The 17,265-nt window shown below is 33.6% G+C and overlaps 1 protein-coding gene across 3 annotated transcripts in view; it reads right to left on the reverse strand.

Moving 5' to 3' along the window:
- The window catches only part of VPS13A (vacuolar protein sorting 13 homolog A), a 197,546-nt gene that overhangs the window by 173,794 nt on the left and 6,487 nt on the right, over positions 1-17,265 (reverse strand). For all 3 annotated transcript variants that reach the window (XM_037149102.2, XM_037149103.2, XM_037149104.2), the window contains exons 2-5: positions 9,034-9,077; positions 6,891-6,933; positions 1,359-1,454; positions 770-871 (exon numbers count right to left, since the gene is read on the reverse strand). In XM_037149102.2, the coding sequence (XP_037004997.2) occupies positions 770-871; positions 1,359-1,454; positions 6,891-6,933; positions 9,034-9,077 (285 nt within the window). The remainder of the gene's footprint in view (positions 1-769; positions 872-1,358; positions 1,455-6,890; positions 6,934-9,033; positions 9,078-17,265) is intronic.

The raw sequence follows: 17,265 nt of genomic DNA on the forward strand, positions 1-17,265 counted from the left end.
AAGATTCACTAGAGAGAAAAGTCAGAGTCTGAGGACAAAAGGTAGCTGCTGATGCTGCATGAAGCACAAGTGGAAAAGGATTAAATTTCTGCAGGACATCTCTTCCAGCAACAAAAGAAGGGATTAAAGTAATGGACCATTTGGGTTCTGAAACCAGAGAGTAAATAAACAGATCTGGAAAAATTTAAGTACATCTAGGGACAAAATACATCCAAAAGGTAAACTTATAGCAAGAATAAAAATAAAAGGCTAGCTAAGCGAAGAAAAAATAGAAAGACTCGCGCACACAGACAACAGTATGGTGATAGCTGCAGGGGTTGCTTGGGGGAGATAAAAGAGGGAAAAGGGGGAATAAATGGTGATGGACTTGGGTGGACTTGGGGTGTTAAACACACAATATGATACACAGATGATGTTTGGTAGAAATTTATACCTGAAGCTCACATAATTTTATTAACCAGTGTTACCCCAATAAATTTAATTTTTAAAAAAAGGCTAGAAAGAAAAAACTAATTAAGTTAATTACTATAGTTAAAAACCAACCTTGCCCTTACAGGCTAGGTGTACCATTTGCCCTAAGGTAAATGTTTGTAAGCTAAAATTTCTATAAACATAATAGAATACACTACATTAAAATGCTCCATGTAATATATTTCTCTCATATTTGTTAAGTAATCTTGGTGTTTCCAGATAAAATTAATATTCAAATGTAACCAATATTTATGTCTTTTCCCCATTTCTTATTACAGTTCTTATTTGCTTTCTTTACCTTGATCAGCTACTTTTTGTTTTGCTTCTTCTATTCTTTTTAGTTCCTGTTGCTTTGCTTCCAAGAGTTGCTTTTCTTCTTTTAAGGGATCATATTTTATTACTACAGGGAACATAAAAAGAATCTTATCTTAAAGACTCATTCCAAAAAATGTACTAGGAAATAATCACTAGTTCCAAGTTTGCAAAAATTTAACATAAAAGCCTAGACATAACCCAAACAAAAAAATTTAACACAGGTAATTTAATTCAATTACCTATTACCAAATTTAAATATTAAAAGAAAATTCCCCAAAAGTACTCTGACCATGTAGCTCAGTTGGCTGGGTGTCATTCTGCAAAGGGAAAGGTCACTGGTTCGATTTCTGGTCAGGGCACATGCCTGGGTTGCAATTCTGTCCCTGGTCGGGGAGCATATGAGACGCAACCTATCCATGTTTGTCTTCCTTTCTCCCTCCCTTCCCCTCTCTCTAAAAATAAATAAATATTTTTCAATTTTTTCCCCAAAATATTTTGAACAAATAGAATATAAAGACTTTCCATCCACAAAAAAGAATAACTTAAATTACAATGTTTATAATTTGACTTACTAGAAGAAGGCACTATGAGTAAATAAATGTTTTCCAGTACAGCTACAACAGGTTGAGTATACAGGTTTTTCCATGGAATTTTAAGATTTAGATTACCTACATTAAAAAAAAAAAACAAAAAATTATTCACTTAACCAATACTTACTGTGAGCCTATTTCCTGTCAGACATCAGCAGAGATAGTGACCTCTGACATCACAAGCTCAGTCACTTTGTACAAAGCTATTTTATAACAAAAAGCAAGCCTTTTGGGAAAATTTGAAATTATTTGTATTAGTATTATTGGAAAATTTACTAAATGATAACCTAAATATTTATAAGTTTATTTTTATGACAATCTGTATCACAAACATTCTAATATTCTTTTTCGATTAACAATCCTTGATATTGTATCAATCCTTGATATTTAGAATCTCCTCATTCTTACTCTAAGTAATTTCCATATACTTTAAAACAGTAGATATATACTTTGTGTTATTTTCACATGTATGAGTGGCAATCCCCCAAAATGCAATTTATTTATTAAAATACTGTATTTATTTTTACATGTTTAAACTTCAATCACCTTCCAAGTACTCTCCATTTGATGTAATACACCTATCAAGATGTTTTTTCCATTGCTCAAAACAATTTTTGAACTTGTCGATTTTGATGCCTTTTAAGTACTTCTGCTGTTTTTTTGTTTCACCTCTTTCACATCAGCAAAACATTTCTTTCTGAGGACTTTTTTTCATACAGGGAAACAAAATGTCGCTCAGGATGAGATCAGGTAAATAGGGAGTGTGGGGCACCAGGGTCATGCTGTTCTTTGGCCACAAGCTACTGGACACTCAGCAAGGTGTGTGGGTAGGTATGCTAGTAAATCACCCATTATGAAATGGGCAAACCTGCTAAAAGAGTCATAAAAAAAATCACTCAATCTGAATACAGACAGCCTCTCACACCACCACCAGCTGGTATGCTGATACAGATGGGTTCCTAGAACACTCATCTACCAGGGGCCTGTACTACAAGGGGCCTGACCTCCAGAAGATAAAGCTGCAGACCTTCAGAGATCTGCAGCTTTGCAATGGGGATGCATTATAAGAAATTTGTTACTGGGTGATTTTGTCATTGTGCAAACATCGTAAGGTGTACTTATACAAACCTAGATGGTCTAGCCTAGTATGCACCTAAGTGATGTAGCATAGCCTGTTGCTCCTGGACTACAAACCTGTACAGAATGTTCTTATACAAAGAAACACAAAATTAAATCAAGCACAAGAGAAAATGATACAATCGGGCAACTGAGTTAAGCACAAGATGTATGACGCTGTTGTAGGTGTAACATGGGAAATCATTCACAACCAACTTCTTTTAAGTAGAAAAAGTACACTCTAAAATACAATTAGAAAGTATAAAGTAAATACATAAATCAATAAATAATTTACTATCTTTATTAAGTATTATACACTGTATCTAAATGTATGTGCCATACTTTTAAACTGGCAGTGCAGTAGGTTTGTTTACACCAGGACCACCACAACCACATGAGTAAATGCACTGAGCTGCAATAGTTATAACATCACCAGGCAGCAGGAATTCTTCAGCTCCATTATAATTTCAAGAGACCATAGAGTATACTCAGTCTTCTGTTGACCAAAATGTCATTATGCAACGTATGAATGTATGTACAGTAATATACATGTGTATAATTATCACCACAAGAGTATGTACACACAAATATCTCTAGTAATAATGAAGGTCATGGGAAATATCTGAGAATTATTTAAACAAATATTTTATAACCCGAGAGCAAAAGAATTAAACATCTTGAGTGAAAAAATACTATATAAGGGGCTGTCTATACTATTGATTCTAGCTTTGTATTTAGAAAATTATATAATAAAGAGTTTTAAATTATTTAGAAAGTATGGTCTTCAGATTTAGAAAGAGCTGTCATAACTGAGAAAGGGAAAGATTATTAAATACACTATTATCACATTGACTGGTTAGTAATTTGGCAAGGGGAAAAAATCCACCTAGATCTCTTTCCATAACCCATGTTTTAAAAACTGAGAAAAAAATTTCTTCACACAATGTCAATCTCGAGAAAAAGAAACTATCAGATTTCTAAAAGAAGAATAACTTTCTAAGTTTTGAAATCAGAGAAGATGGTGACCATTTTAAATTTCTGTATAGTACAAAATGTAACCAAAATGAAATGAGTTGTGACATATTTGAGTTTATTTATAATTGTATCAAGCAGACTGATTACATACATATACACATCCATTAATAACCCAAAAAAAGTAAATGAACTTAAGGACAGAGAACAGTGACAAAATAGCATTGAACAATCAAAGAAAAACATGTAAAATTAATTATGTGGCATTTTCACCACTTAATCTTTTTCTTAACCAACCTTTTTTTTCCTCTCATTATAAGATGTAGTCTTCTTATAGAACATTTGGAAACTTCATAAAAATATAAATGAAGGTTAATTCCAAAAACCACCCACATGAAGACAACTACTTTTAAAATATGTATGTATGAATATTTGTATTCAATAAATGTGGAATTCTGCATACTTAATGAGGAAAACTTCAAAAAATCAGTAAGAATAACAATATACAATAATAGCAAGGGAACAATATGTTCCTATAAAACTACTACTGTACCACTCATTTGGAAACATGTATTTCTCTCATTCAACTAATTATTGTTTCTATTATATGCTAGGTATTGTGCTAAGTGCTGTAGATACAATAAAAATTCAATCCACTTCTCAAAAAACTTATTGTCCAGAAGAAAAAAATGGTATTAAAGAATGACAGGTGTGTAAACAATACCTTAAATGAGTATGGAAATTATTGTGTATTAGGTACTTAATGCAGTATACTTTCCACTATCATGTTATAACACTAAAAGCTGCATTAGTACCATGGTTAAACATGCTCAGGTAAGAAAAAGAGGAAAGAAAGAGGGCAAGCTATAAATGAAATCAGATCTATCTACCCTCCTTGTACATTTTTTTACTTTTCTTGAATTGATGTTAAATTTATAAACACTGAAATATAGTAATTACAATCATAAAATTCAATTACTTTGGAAATTTTTTTAAAGCTACGTGAAAATATTTACTGTAATATTTTTGTAGCTTTGAAAATACATGATTTCTCTACAATGTCCAAATATATACTATTTGTGTTGTAACACTACCATAAAAAATAAATGAGGTCAAATTAACATGGATATTTAATGAGAAATCATTATTAAATGTTAGAGTATGAAATTGTACATATACTATGATTACAAGTAATTAAAGGGTACAAATAAAAAGTTGTATAGAAATATGAAAAAATAAATGTTAGGTGGAAAAGTAATAGGTGCCAAGGTTTCTCCTCTTATTTATACTAAAATGTCTTTAAATTAGGAGGAGTGGAGGTAATTTGTGCTTCAGCAATGTAAAATAATAAAAACTTCCATGGGCAAACGTTCTAACTGCTGGGACCACTTCGTGTAGTATCAGAGACTGTAGCCCCGCACAAGCAAGGCCTGGCCTGTAAATCTTGACTGGAACACTGGGAATGCAGGCGGCAGGCACAACCCAATTTAAAACTGAGGGTTCCCATGGGAAATCAGGCCTGCAGAATATACATTTTATCCTTTGAAGCTTGCTTTGCTTTGCTATAGCCCTGTTGGTGTAAACCAGATGTTTAAGTACAAAGCATAAGGGGTGAACTCCTTATCTCATGAAATATGCCTTAACAACCATCTGGTGTCAGCACGTCTAACAGACCCTGACCCGAGGTAGATCTGTTTTTTCTATTGTGATCTATAAATAATAACTGTTTTTTGTAACTGCAGCCTTTGGACATTGACTGATGAGCTATGCATGTGTGCTATATACCCCTGCACATACCGATTCCAATAAAAACTGTTTTGGAGAAGGGCTCAGGGCATTCTCTACTAGAGCCACCCCCTTTTGCGCCCAAACAACAGATTGTGTCTGGAATGACTCATTCTAACCCACAGCAGGGAAAGCTCCACAGGAAAAAATATCCCATGGTCTAACACCAACCATAAGTGCACAAAATTATGGAGATATTTATCACATAACTTAGATGAGCTTTCAAAATACCTTGTTCCACATATGACGGACACATGAACAAAGTCAAATGGGGATAGAATTGAGGGAAAGAAGTGGGGATGGGTGGGAGTGGTGGGAGAAAAATGGAGACAATTGTACAACAATTTAAAAAAATACTGTATCTACTTTACCAAGAGCCATCATAAATCTTGAGCAGCTACTTAGGCCTCTTTCCTTACTTGTAATATGAAACAGCATTACTGTCCCCATCAGATGGTCATGGGAACAAAATGAGATAATACACTTGAAGTGCTAGATTCACTATACAGCACACAGTCTTCAATCAAAAGGAGCTACTAACTGAGGATGATGATGATGATGGTCACCCTGCATGGTTATGACTTTCCCAATTATGCAGATAAGAATGTTGAGGACACAATATCACACAGCTAGTAAATGGTGGCAGGTCTCTGCTTTCAAAATGCATGCTTTTTCTATGCTATCCCCACCCCATCCTCTGCAGCCTAACTAGTACACAAACTATCTGTACAACAAAGTATAACTAGATAACTTTCAAGTCTCAAATAATGACACTATCATCATGTACAATATTTAAAGGAATAAAGTTCAAACAGTAATTTAAACAATGAAACTGAAACAATAAGCAAGCATAAGAAATGAAACGTGTGTTTTTATTAAACATTTTATTTTTAAGTATATTTTATGGATTATGCTATTACAGTTGTCCCATTTTTTTCCTCCGCTTCATCCCCCTCTGCCCTGCACTCCTCCATTCACCTCCACTTAGTTCAACTCCATGGGTTGTACATATAAGTTCTTTGGCTTCTCTATTTCCTATACTATTCTTAACCTCCCCTCATCTATTTTGTACCTACTAATTTATGCTTCTTATTCCTTGTACCTTTTAATCAAACACTTTAAAACACACATTCCAATCAGTTTTTGCTCCAGCAATACATTTAAAATGCAAAATATCAACACCAGGAAAATAATACAGAAAAAGAACTAGCACAACATTCATGGAAATGCAGCAAACTTTCAGGGGGAGAAACTTGGTTTCTGATAGGTCCATAACCACACCATCTGGCTGCTCTAGACTCTACTCCTTACACCACATATCCACAGTCAATCAGAATACAGAAATAACAACAAATTACAAACCTAAAAAACCAAGTGGGTTATGCTCTCAAAGTTTTAGCTCTCAAATAACTCATTTTTAACACCTTAGTAATAAGATGTATAATTTCATACATACTGGGCAAAGAATATGTGGACCACACAATATTTTTAAGTCATAAAGTTAAGTTCCACCTATATGAAAACACATGATTATTTTCAATTAATGCTCAGAAACACAAAAAATGTTACATTACAGAATACTAAGCATATTATTCTGGTTGCACATCCAGCAAGGAGAACATTCAAATAAACAGAGCTTACCTATATGACCAACTTTAACTTTAAATGGTACATCCAGTTGACTCTACAAAAAATATATTCATATAAAATATTAGTGCGCATATAGTTCAATAAAACAGATGATTATGTTTCTTCTAGATTTAAAGGGTTTAAATTAACTTACATCTTCCCTTTACCTTCAACACATTTAAATTTATAAATATATAATTGAATTATTGTGCTCAAATCCCTAAAATTCAGGAAGACTGATCTTTTTGAAAATACACAGGGAAAAGGCTCTATAGTAATAATGACCACCTAAGTTACCCATACCAGAATCACTACCACTTTTACCTTGTGGTAAAAAAAAAAGTGGAAAAACTTCCACTGTCAGCAAGTACTTGTAAAGAGATTAAAGCTCTATATTGCAAAAATATCATGAAAAAAATTCTCCACATTCAGTGGGGGAAAGGGCAGCCTTTCTAATAAGTGGTGCTGGTAAAGTTGTATACCCATTTGCAAAAGAATGTAATATGCAAAAACTAACTCAAAATGGACCAAATGCCTAAACAAAAGAACTCAAACTATAAAACCTTTGACAAAAACATAAAATAAAATTTAGCAGTGATTTCTTGGATATATCAACCAAAGTCAAAGGCAACAAAAAAAAAAGACAAACTTCAGTGTCATCAAAATTAAATACTTTTGCAAATCAAAGAACACCAACACATAAGGCAGCCCACAGAATGGGGGGACATATTTACAAATTATGTATCTAATAAGGGTAAAAATCCAGAATATATAGAGAACTATATAACTTGACCAAAAAAATTAAAATATCGGTAACAGTTTTCAACAATCATCTCTCCTAAGAACATATTCAAATGGCTAATAAACACATGAAAAGATATTCAACCTTACTAGTCATGGAAGAAATGATAAGAAAAAATAAAATGAGACACCGCTTTATACCCAGTAGGATGCGTATTAACAAAAAAACAGAAAATAAATGTTGTCAAAGATGTGAAGAAACTGAAACACTCATGCATTGCTAGTAGGAATATAAAATGCTTCAACTGCTGTAGAAAACAGTTTGGTGGTTCCTGAAAAGGCTATAAACATAAATTTACCATATATGGTAATTTATGCAATCCAGCAATTCAGCCCCTAAGTATTTACTCACATACGTGGAAATCAGGGACTCGAAAAGCTATGTGTATGCCCATGTTCATGGCAGCACTTTTCATAAGAGCCAAAAGACAGAAACAATCCAAGTGTCCATCAACAGAAGAACAAATAAAATGTGGCAAATATATATATTAGAATATTATTTGTCCATAAAAAGACAGATATTCTGATATACACTATAACACTGGTGAACCTTGAAGGAATTACACTAAGTAAAACAAGCCAGACAGAAAATGACAAAATAGCATTATTCTAATTATATGAGGAACCTGGAATAGGTAAATGAATAGAAACAGAAAATAGATTAGAGGTTACCAGAGTCTACAGAGAGAAGGACTGAAAAGTTAATTCTTTCATGGTTACAAGGTTCCCTTTGGCATAATGAAAAAGTTTTAAAAACAGATACTGGTAATGGTTACACAACATTGTAAATGTAATTAATGCCACTCAATTCTATACTAAAAACTGGCTAAAATAAGAAATTGAAGATAACTAGGAAAATAAGTAAAAAATATATAGGAACTAATACAATACTGTGTTTCAATTATACTTGAATAACTTTAAAAAATAAAACCATAAATAAATATGAGAAGATTTTTAAGTGGAGAAAATTATGCTGTCAATTTGTGATTTTAAGGAGATTAACAACTCATTTTTGCAAAACTGACATTTTGTAAAACTTACTTTCAAAAAATTTGAGAGCACAGGAACAGGAGAGAATTTCAGGGGAAAAGGGGAAGGATTCACAGGAACAAGTATAAAGGACACATGGACAAAAACTAAGGCGGGGTGGGGGGAAATGGGAGGGAGGTGGGGAGCACTGGGGGGAGGGGGGCTGGGATGGGAGTAAAAGACAGAAAACTGTACTTGAACAATAATTAAATAAATTTTTTAAAAATCAAAAAATTTTCTCAAACTTAAATGATTTAAGATGACAAAGTAAATCAGGAAAAAGTCTATATAAATGCACTAACAAATTTTTATGGTCAAAACATACCAGGGCATTTTCTTTAATTTCCAGGTTCTTCAGAGCCACAGCTCCTAAAAAAAAGATTTAAAAAAATGAAATTGAAGTATTCAAATATTTTCCATATTAAAAATTAGGTGTACTTCATTCCTAAAATGTCGTGTTAAGAAAAATATAGTTAAAAATAAGATAATGGGCTGGCCAAAAAGTTTGTTTGATTTTTTCCATACGATGGCTCTAGTAGTGCTTAGTGGTTTTTAACATCATTAGAAACAATTTTGTTAGATTGTATTGTGACAGCTGTCATATCAGCATGTGTTTAAAAAAACAGCAAAACTGGTGAATTTTTGTCCATTTTATTATTGAAGATGGAAGACAATAAGCAACACTTCTGGTACACGTGCTTAATTTCAAGGTAAAAACACAACTGAAACTCAAAAAAAGATTGTGCAGCATTGGAGAAGATGCCGTGACTGACAGAATGTGTCAAAATCGTTTTTGCAAAGTTTCTTGGTACTATTGACATTGCAGCCAAGTAATTCTTTGCTGTGGGGCTGTTTTGAGGGTTGGAAGATTTTTAGCAGCACCCCTGGCCTCTACCCACTAGAAGCCAATAGCAGGACAGAGTTGACATATTCAAAATATCCAAATCAATACAGTTATTGGTGAAAATGAAAAATGTGTCTTTTATTTTATAGAAAAAAACTAAATGGACTTTTTGGCCAATCCAATACATAAGAGAAAACAGAATCCAACTATAATCTTATTAGCTCACCTTCATTTGTCTAAGACTGTATGTTTGACCAAACATCATTTATCGTAAGTTATGACCTCTGCAGTTGTAGCTCCATATTTTTACATTTTAATCAGAATTACACAAATAACATGAATCTAGCAAGGCAGCATGATATAAGAACAAGATACAAAAATTAATTATATTTAAATATACTTGCAATAAACTGGAAATTCATTAATCCAAAATCAGCAAGATAAATAAACATAAACTTCCCAAACTAAAGTACAAGGAGAAAAATAAAAGAAAAATAATGAAACAGAATGTCCAACAACTGGAGGACAATTATAACAGTTGTAACATATGCATAATGGAAATGCTAGAAGGCAAAAATAATGCATTGATAATGACAGAGAAATTTCCAAAATTAATGATAAAGACACCAAACCATAGATCCAGGAAGCTCAGAGAACAGCAAGCAGAAAAATACAAAAACAAAATAAAATCTACACCTAGGCATATCATAATCAAACTGAGGAAAACCAAAGACTAAGAAAAATCTTGAATGTCACCCACAAATGTCACTTCTGGGCGTACATCCAAAGGGAAAGAAAATGAGAAATCAGCAAGATATCTCTACTCCCATATTCACGGCAACGTTATTCACAATAGGCAAGATATGTTACCAACCTAAGTGTGTACATCAACAGAGAAGGGATAAAGAGAAGGGATACACATAAAAAATAAAATATATGAAATACTCAGCCATGAGAAAAAAGAAAATAAGCCAGACATAGAAAGACAAATATTTACCTAGGATATAAAAAGTCGAATTCAGAAACAGAGAGTAGAATGGTTCTTACCAGGAGCTGGGATGTGGGGAAGCTGGGGAGGAGGTGTTTAAGTGTACAAATTTGCAACTAGGAAATGAGTAAGTTCTGGTGATCTAATGAACATCATAGCGATTATAGTCAACAATATTGCAATACATACCACAAAACTGCTAAGAGACTACATCTCAAATGTTCTCACCACAAAAAAAATGATAACTATGTGGCATGGTAAATGTGTTAGCTAAAATTACAGTGGTGCTCATAATACAATACAAGGTGAGGCAAAAGTAGGTATGGAACATAATACAACAACTAATTAATATATGAATAAACTCTGTGTTTTGCATACTCACAACTGTAAAACTACTTTTGCCCAATTCTGTAAAGCAATGTATCAAATCAATACGTTACACCCATTAAATTTACACAATGTTATACATAAGTCAGATCAACCAAAAATTAAAAGCCTGAATGAAAGCAGAGAAACACACATCCCAAGAGAGGTACAAGGAGTACCTGAATTGAACAATTCACTACAGAAAGTCAAAAGCTGACTCAAACAGACAAAACAATGAATCAGCAACCTTAAAACCAAATCATTTTAAAAAAATTAAAAATAAAAATAAATAAATAAATAAATAAATAAAATAACACAAAGGAACAAAAATTTCAAATGAAGAAAAGTGAACAGAGCCTAAGGGACTCATGGGACATTGTCAAACGTATGCATTATACAAATCCAAAAGGAGGAAAAAGAAAGGGGAAGAACTTATTTGAAGTAATAATGACCAAAACTACCAAATCTGAAGAAAAACGTGGCTATATGAATCCGAGAATCTCAATCAAGAAACATGATAATCAGAGACAAAGATAAAAGAAAAAACTGACATATTCACAGACTCCTCAATAAGATTATCAGTAGATTTCCCTGAAGAAATCTTGCAAGCCAGAACAGAGAGACGATATCTTTAAAGTGCTGACAGACTAAAAAATTAAGATATAGTCAGATGAACAAACACTGAAGGAGCCCGTTACCAATAGATCTGCCTTACAAGAAATGTTAAAGGGAGTCCAAGTTGAAAAAATGCTAGGCAGCAACAAAAAACTATAAGAAAAACAAATGTGTGTGTGTGTGTGTACACACACACGTTCTACAGTAAACGTAAATAAATGGACAAATAAAAAATAGTATTATTACAATTTTACTTTGTAAGTCCACTTTTTGTTCTTTTATAGGATTTAAAAGACAGGAATAAATGTATAAGTCTATGTTAATAGGTACATAATAGAGAAAAATGTCATTTGTTATATCAACAACAAAGTTGGGAATGTAAGCTCTAATGGACTACAGTTACTGATGTGATTAAAGTTAAGTTGATATCAGGCTAAAATATGTTGTTACAAAATTAAAATATTATGCTCTGGCTAGGGTGGCTCAATAGATTGAGTGTCAGCCTGCAAACGGGGTCGCCAGTTCAATTCCCAGTCAGGGCACATGCCTGGGTTGCAGGCCAGGTCCCCAGTGGGGGTGTGTAAGAGGCAATCACACAGTGATGTTTCTCTCCTTCTCTTTCTCTCTCCCTTCCCCTCTGTCGAAAAATATATAAAATCTTTTAAAAAAGAAAAAACTGCAAAGAGAAGTGTTAATGCAGGTGTAGATACAATGAAACCCATGTACAATATGGCTGAAATGTATAAAAATTAAAATATATGTCATCCCTCTGGAACCACAAATATCTATAAAAAACACAAAAGGAAATAAGGGAATAAAAACATGTCACTAAAAAAACTGTATACAAAGGGAATAAGGGGGAAATATGACAGAAAAAGTTAAAAGACATATAGAAAATAATTAACAAAATGGCAATAGTAAGATCTTTCCTACCAGTAATTATTTTAAATGTAATTAAATTCCCCAAAAATGGGCAGAATGGTTTTTTAAATAAAATAGAATCCTACTATTTGTCACCTACAAAAGACTCACTTTAGCTCTAATGACATACATAAGTTGAAAGTAAAAGAATGGAAAAAGACTTCCCACACAAATATCCAAGAGGGCAGACATGCCCACGTGTGTTATGTGCCACTGAGTCAGCTCCAACTCCTGGTAACCACATAAATAAGTGATGTCCACCGCATCCTGTCCTCTACAGCCATGCTCACCTCCTCAAGACTCATGCCTATGGCTTCCTTATGGAGTCAATCCATCTCATATGTGGTATTCCTCTTCTCCTGCTGCCTTCTATTTTTTCCAGAATTATCTTTTCCAAAGATCCCTCCCTTCTCAGGATATAACCAAAGTAGAAGAGCTTCAGTTTTGCCATTTTTGCCTCCAGTAATATTTCAGGCTTAATTTGCTTGAGGACCCCCTTGTTAATCTTTGTGGTGGTTCAGGGTATCCATAGAGTTCTCCCCCAAACACTACATTTCGAATGAATCTGTTTTCCCCCATTGTCCAGCTTTCTTCATTGTCCAGCTTTGTCATTCACACATAGTAAATGAGAATACAAGGATGTGGCTGATCTGAGCTCTAATCACTGATGACACATCTTGGTACTTGATGACCTTTCCTATTCTTCTATTGCTGCCCTTCCACCCAAGATTCAGCCTTCTTTTGATTTCTTGGCTGCTGCCTCCATCTGAATTGATGACTGAACCAAGATTAGCAAAATCTGTAACAATTCCAGTATCTTCACAGTTTATGTTAAAGTTGTAAATTTTTTCTGTAGTCATGTTTTTTGTCTTCTTGATGTTCAAATGCAATCCAGCCTTGATGCCTTCTCCTTTCACTTTCAACAGAAGTCATTTCAAACTATTGCTTCTTTCAGCCAGTAAGATAATCATCTGCATATTTTAAGTAATTTGTATTAATTCTACCAATTTTTACTCCTCCTTCCTCTGAGTCTAGCCCAGTGTTCATATGATATGTTCTAGTACCGATTTTAAAACTAGGAAGATAAAACTAACTCTCATCTGACACCTTTGATAGAAAATGGTTCTCTGTCTCCATATTCTGTCTTGATAGTGGCTTCCTGCCACAACACAGGTTATGCATCAGAACAATCAAGTGCTGAGGCACAACCATTTCTTTCAGAGATACCCACAGCAACTCATGATCCACAAAGGTTTTACTGTACTCTATAAAATGTAGACTAACCTTCTGAAATTCTTTGGAATGTGCCAGTATCCCATAAATGTTCACAATTACTACCTCTACCTTTCCTGAATTCTGCTTGAACACCTGGCATTTCTTGTTCTACACAAGTCAGAAGCCTTTGTTGTGTCACAGTGGGCATCACTTTACTTGAATGGGAAATTAAGGTTATGGTCCTATACTTATTGCACTACTTGGCATCTCCTTAAAAATCGGGATATACATCAACCATTTTCAGTCAGATGAAATGTTTTATTTGTTTTATTTTCCATATTTGTTGACACATTCTTGTTAGAATTTTGACAAATTCAGTCTCTATAGCTTGAAAAGTTTCTATTAGAATTGCATCTAACCCTGGTCATTTTTTTCCCCTAATACTTTCAGGGCAGTTTTCACTTCACTTTCCAGAATTGCAAGTTCTTTCTCTTAAGAATCTACTTCAGAGCTATCTGTCATACTTTTGTCTTTTCTGAACAGATTTTTCAGTATATTGTTTCCACCTTGCCTTTATTTCTTCTGGTCAGATAATGTACTTCGTTAGTGGTGTTCAGCCTTACTCTAAGTTTGAATAGAGATCACTTGTTTTTCCTTTTTTATTGTTCTCTTCTATCTCCATTGTAAATCTCCAACTATAAATGTTGCATTCTAGTCTATTTGAGTTCACTAACACCAAACACTTCTGTGTGTAGCTGTCCCATTTCTTGGTTTACCTTGGCTCCTGCTTGTTACATTCCATTTCTAATGGCATGTGCTGTGCAGCACTACTTTCCTTTTGCCTCTGTACACATCAGCTGCTAGATGTCCTTTTGGCTTTGGTTCGGCTATGTCATTAGCAACAATGCTGTTTGTACTTGCTCTCTACTCTTCCCCATTACCATTTGAGTGCTTTCTGACCTGGGAGTCTTATCTTTCAGCATTATCTGATACTTCATTTTCAACTGTCTCATCACAGGGTTTTCAAGGTAAAACAAAATGAGAAAAAATTTTTTAAAAATGCAGCAATGATTTACCATTGTATTCTGCTGTGCAGTGTATGGGTCCAAATCACATGTTGTTGGGGTCCATGGTGTTGCAAATGCATTCAAAATGTAGGTGCTTCTATCAGTATAGCACAGATAGCTATACTAATATTAAACAAAATGGGCTGTGAGTCAAAGTCATTACAACAGACAAAAAAACTATATGATGGGAAAAGGGTCAATTCACTAAAAAGATCTACTTATAAACATACATTTATACACCAAACATCACACTCAAAAGCATATGATGCAAACACTGAGACAATTAAACAGAGAAATAGGCAGATCTACAATAATACTAGGAGGCTTCAATATGACTTTAGTAATAGATAGAAAAAACAGAATATTAAGGAAACAGACTAACCGAACTTAACAAACATAATACAAAGCATTCTACAAAACAGCAGAATACATAAAATTTTCTCAAGTGCACGTGGACCATTCTCTAGGATAGAGAATGGTAGGCAACAAAATAAATCTGAATAAATTTTAAAAGATTGAAATCATATAAGGTATCTTTCCTGATAATGGAATGAATCTACAAATCAATAGCAGAAGGAAAACTGATGCAGCAAAAGAATACATATGTCAAATCAACAAATTAAATCTGTACCTTAAAGAAATAGGAAAAGAGTAACTAAACCCAAAATTACCACAGACCAAAATAATAAAGATTAAAATAGAGAAGATCAAATCAACAGAGAAAAACTGATGGGAACAAAGGTTGTTTCTTCAAAAAAATCAAAGTTGACAAATCTTTAGCTAGGCCGACTAAGAAAAGAGAGTCAGATAACTAAGGTCAAAAACAAAGTAAACAATACTACCAATTTTACAAGTACAAAAAGGATTATAAGAGAGTACTATGAACAACTGTATATCAACAAACTGGATAACCTAGATGAAATGGATACAATCCTAGGAACACAATTCTAACGACTAATGAATACTGAAAATATCAATAATTTGAACAGATCTAAAATTAATAAGGAGGTTTAATCAGTAATCAGGGACCTCCCAACAACAGCAAAAGAAAGGTCCAGGACCAGACAGACTCACTGTGAATTCTACCAAACATTTTTTTAACTTCCCTTAACCTCTTTCAAAAAACTGAAGTGCAAAGAATGCTTCCAAACTCAAACTATGAGGTCAGTATTAATTTAATACAAAAGCCATATAACATATCCAAAAACTAACTCAAAATGGATCAAAGATTTAAATGTCAGACCTTAAAATTATAAAACTCTTAAAAGAAAGCATAGGTAAAAAGTTCCATGACACTGGATTTGGCAATGATTTCTTGGACATGACACCAAAAGCACAGGAAACAACAAAAAGGAGATGATTTAGACTTCATCAAAATTAAAAGCTTTTGTGCATTATAGGAGACTATCAACAGTGCAAAGGCAACACGTGGAATGGGAGAAATGTTTGCAACTCATATCCAGAATATATCAAGAACTCCAACTCAACAACAACAACAACAAAAACCAAGGATAGCCAAAGGTCTTGAATAGACATTTGTCCAAAGAAGACAGACAAATGGCCAATAAGCACAGGAAAACATGTTCAACATCACTAGTTATTAGGGAAATGCAAGTCAAAACAACTATAAAATATCACCTCACAATCATCAGGATGACTTCTACCAACAAAATACAAAATAACAAATGTTTCTGAAGATATGGAGAAATTGTGACCCTTGTGCACTGTTGGAATGTAAAATGACACAGCCTCTCTGGAAAGTGGTATGTGGTTCCACAAAAAAAAAAAAAAAAAAAAGAATTACCATGTGACCCAGCAATTACACTGGTAGATAAATACCAAAAATATTTGAAAGCAGGGACTCAAAGAGATATTTGAACACGTCTGTTGTAGCATTACTCACAATAGTCAAGATGGAGGCAAAAGATGGAGGCAACCCTTGTGTCCACTGACAGATGGAGAAACAAATATGGTATATATACACAATGAAATATTATTCAGCCTTAAAAAATTAATGAAGTTCTGACATATGTAACATAGATGAACCTTGAAGACATTATGCTAAATGAAATAAGCCAGACACAAAAGGACAAATATTGTATGATACCACTTACATGAGGTACCTCCTATGGTCAAAGAGACAGAAAATAAAATGGTACTGCCAGGGGCTGCGGGAAAGGAAAATGGGTGGTTACTGCTTAATTGGCACAGTATTTCAGTTTTGCAAAATAGAGTTTCAGAGATGGATGGTGGTGATGGCTGTCCAAAAATGAGAATATACTTAATGCCAATGAACTGTACGCTTAAAATGGTTAATTAAAATGATAAATTTTATGTTGCATCTTACCACAGTTTTTAAGTTGGAGGGTGGGTAAAAAGAGAAATATTGTCTCAAACAAAAACTGATGAAATTTATTGCTAGTAGACCTTCCTTGCAAGAAGTGTTAAAAGTTTTCAGAGATTAAAAAAATATGATATAGGTCAGAAATTCAGATGTACAAGAGCATGAGAAAAGGGATAAATGAAAGTAAAATCAAGCCT

The sequence above is a fragment of the Artibeus jamaicensis genome, unplaced genomic scaffold (genome assembly GCF_021234435.1).
Source record: "Artibeus jamaicensis isolate MK-2021 breed Jamaican fruit bat unplaced genomic scaffold, CSHL_Jam_final scaffold_1964, whole genome shotgun sequence".
Taxonomy (NCBI): Eukaryota; Metazoa; Chordata; class Mammalia; order Chiroptera; family Phyllostomidae; genus Artibeus; species Artibeus jamaicensis.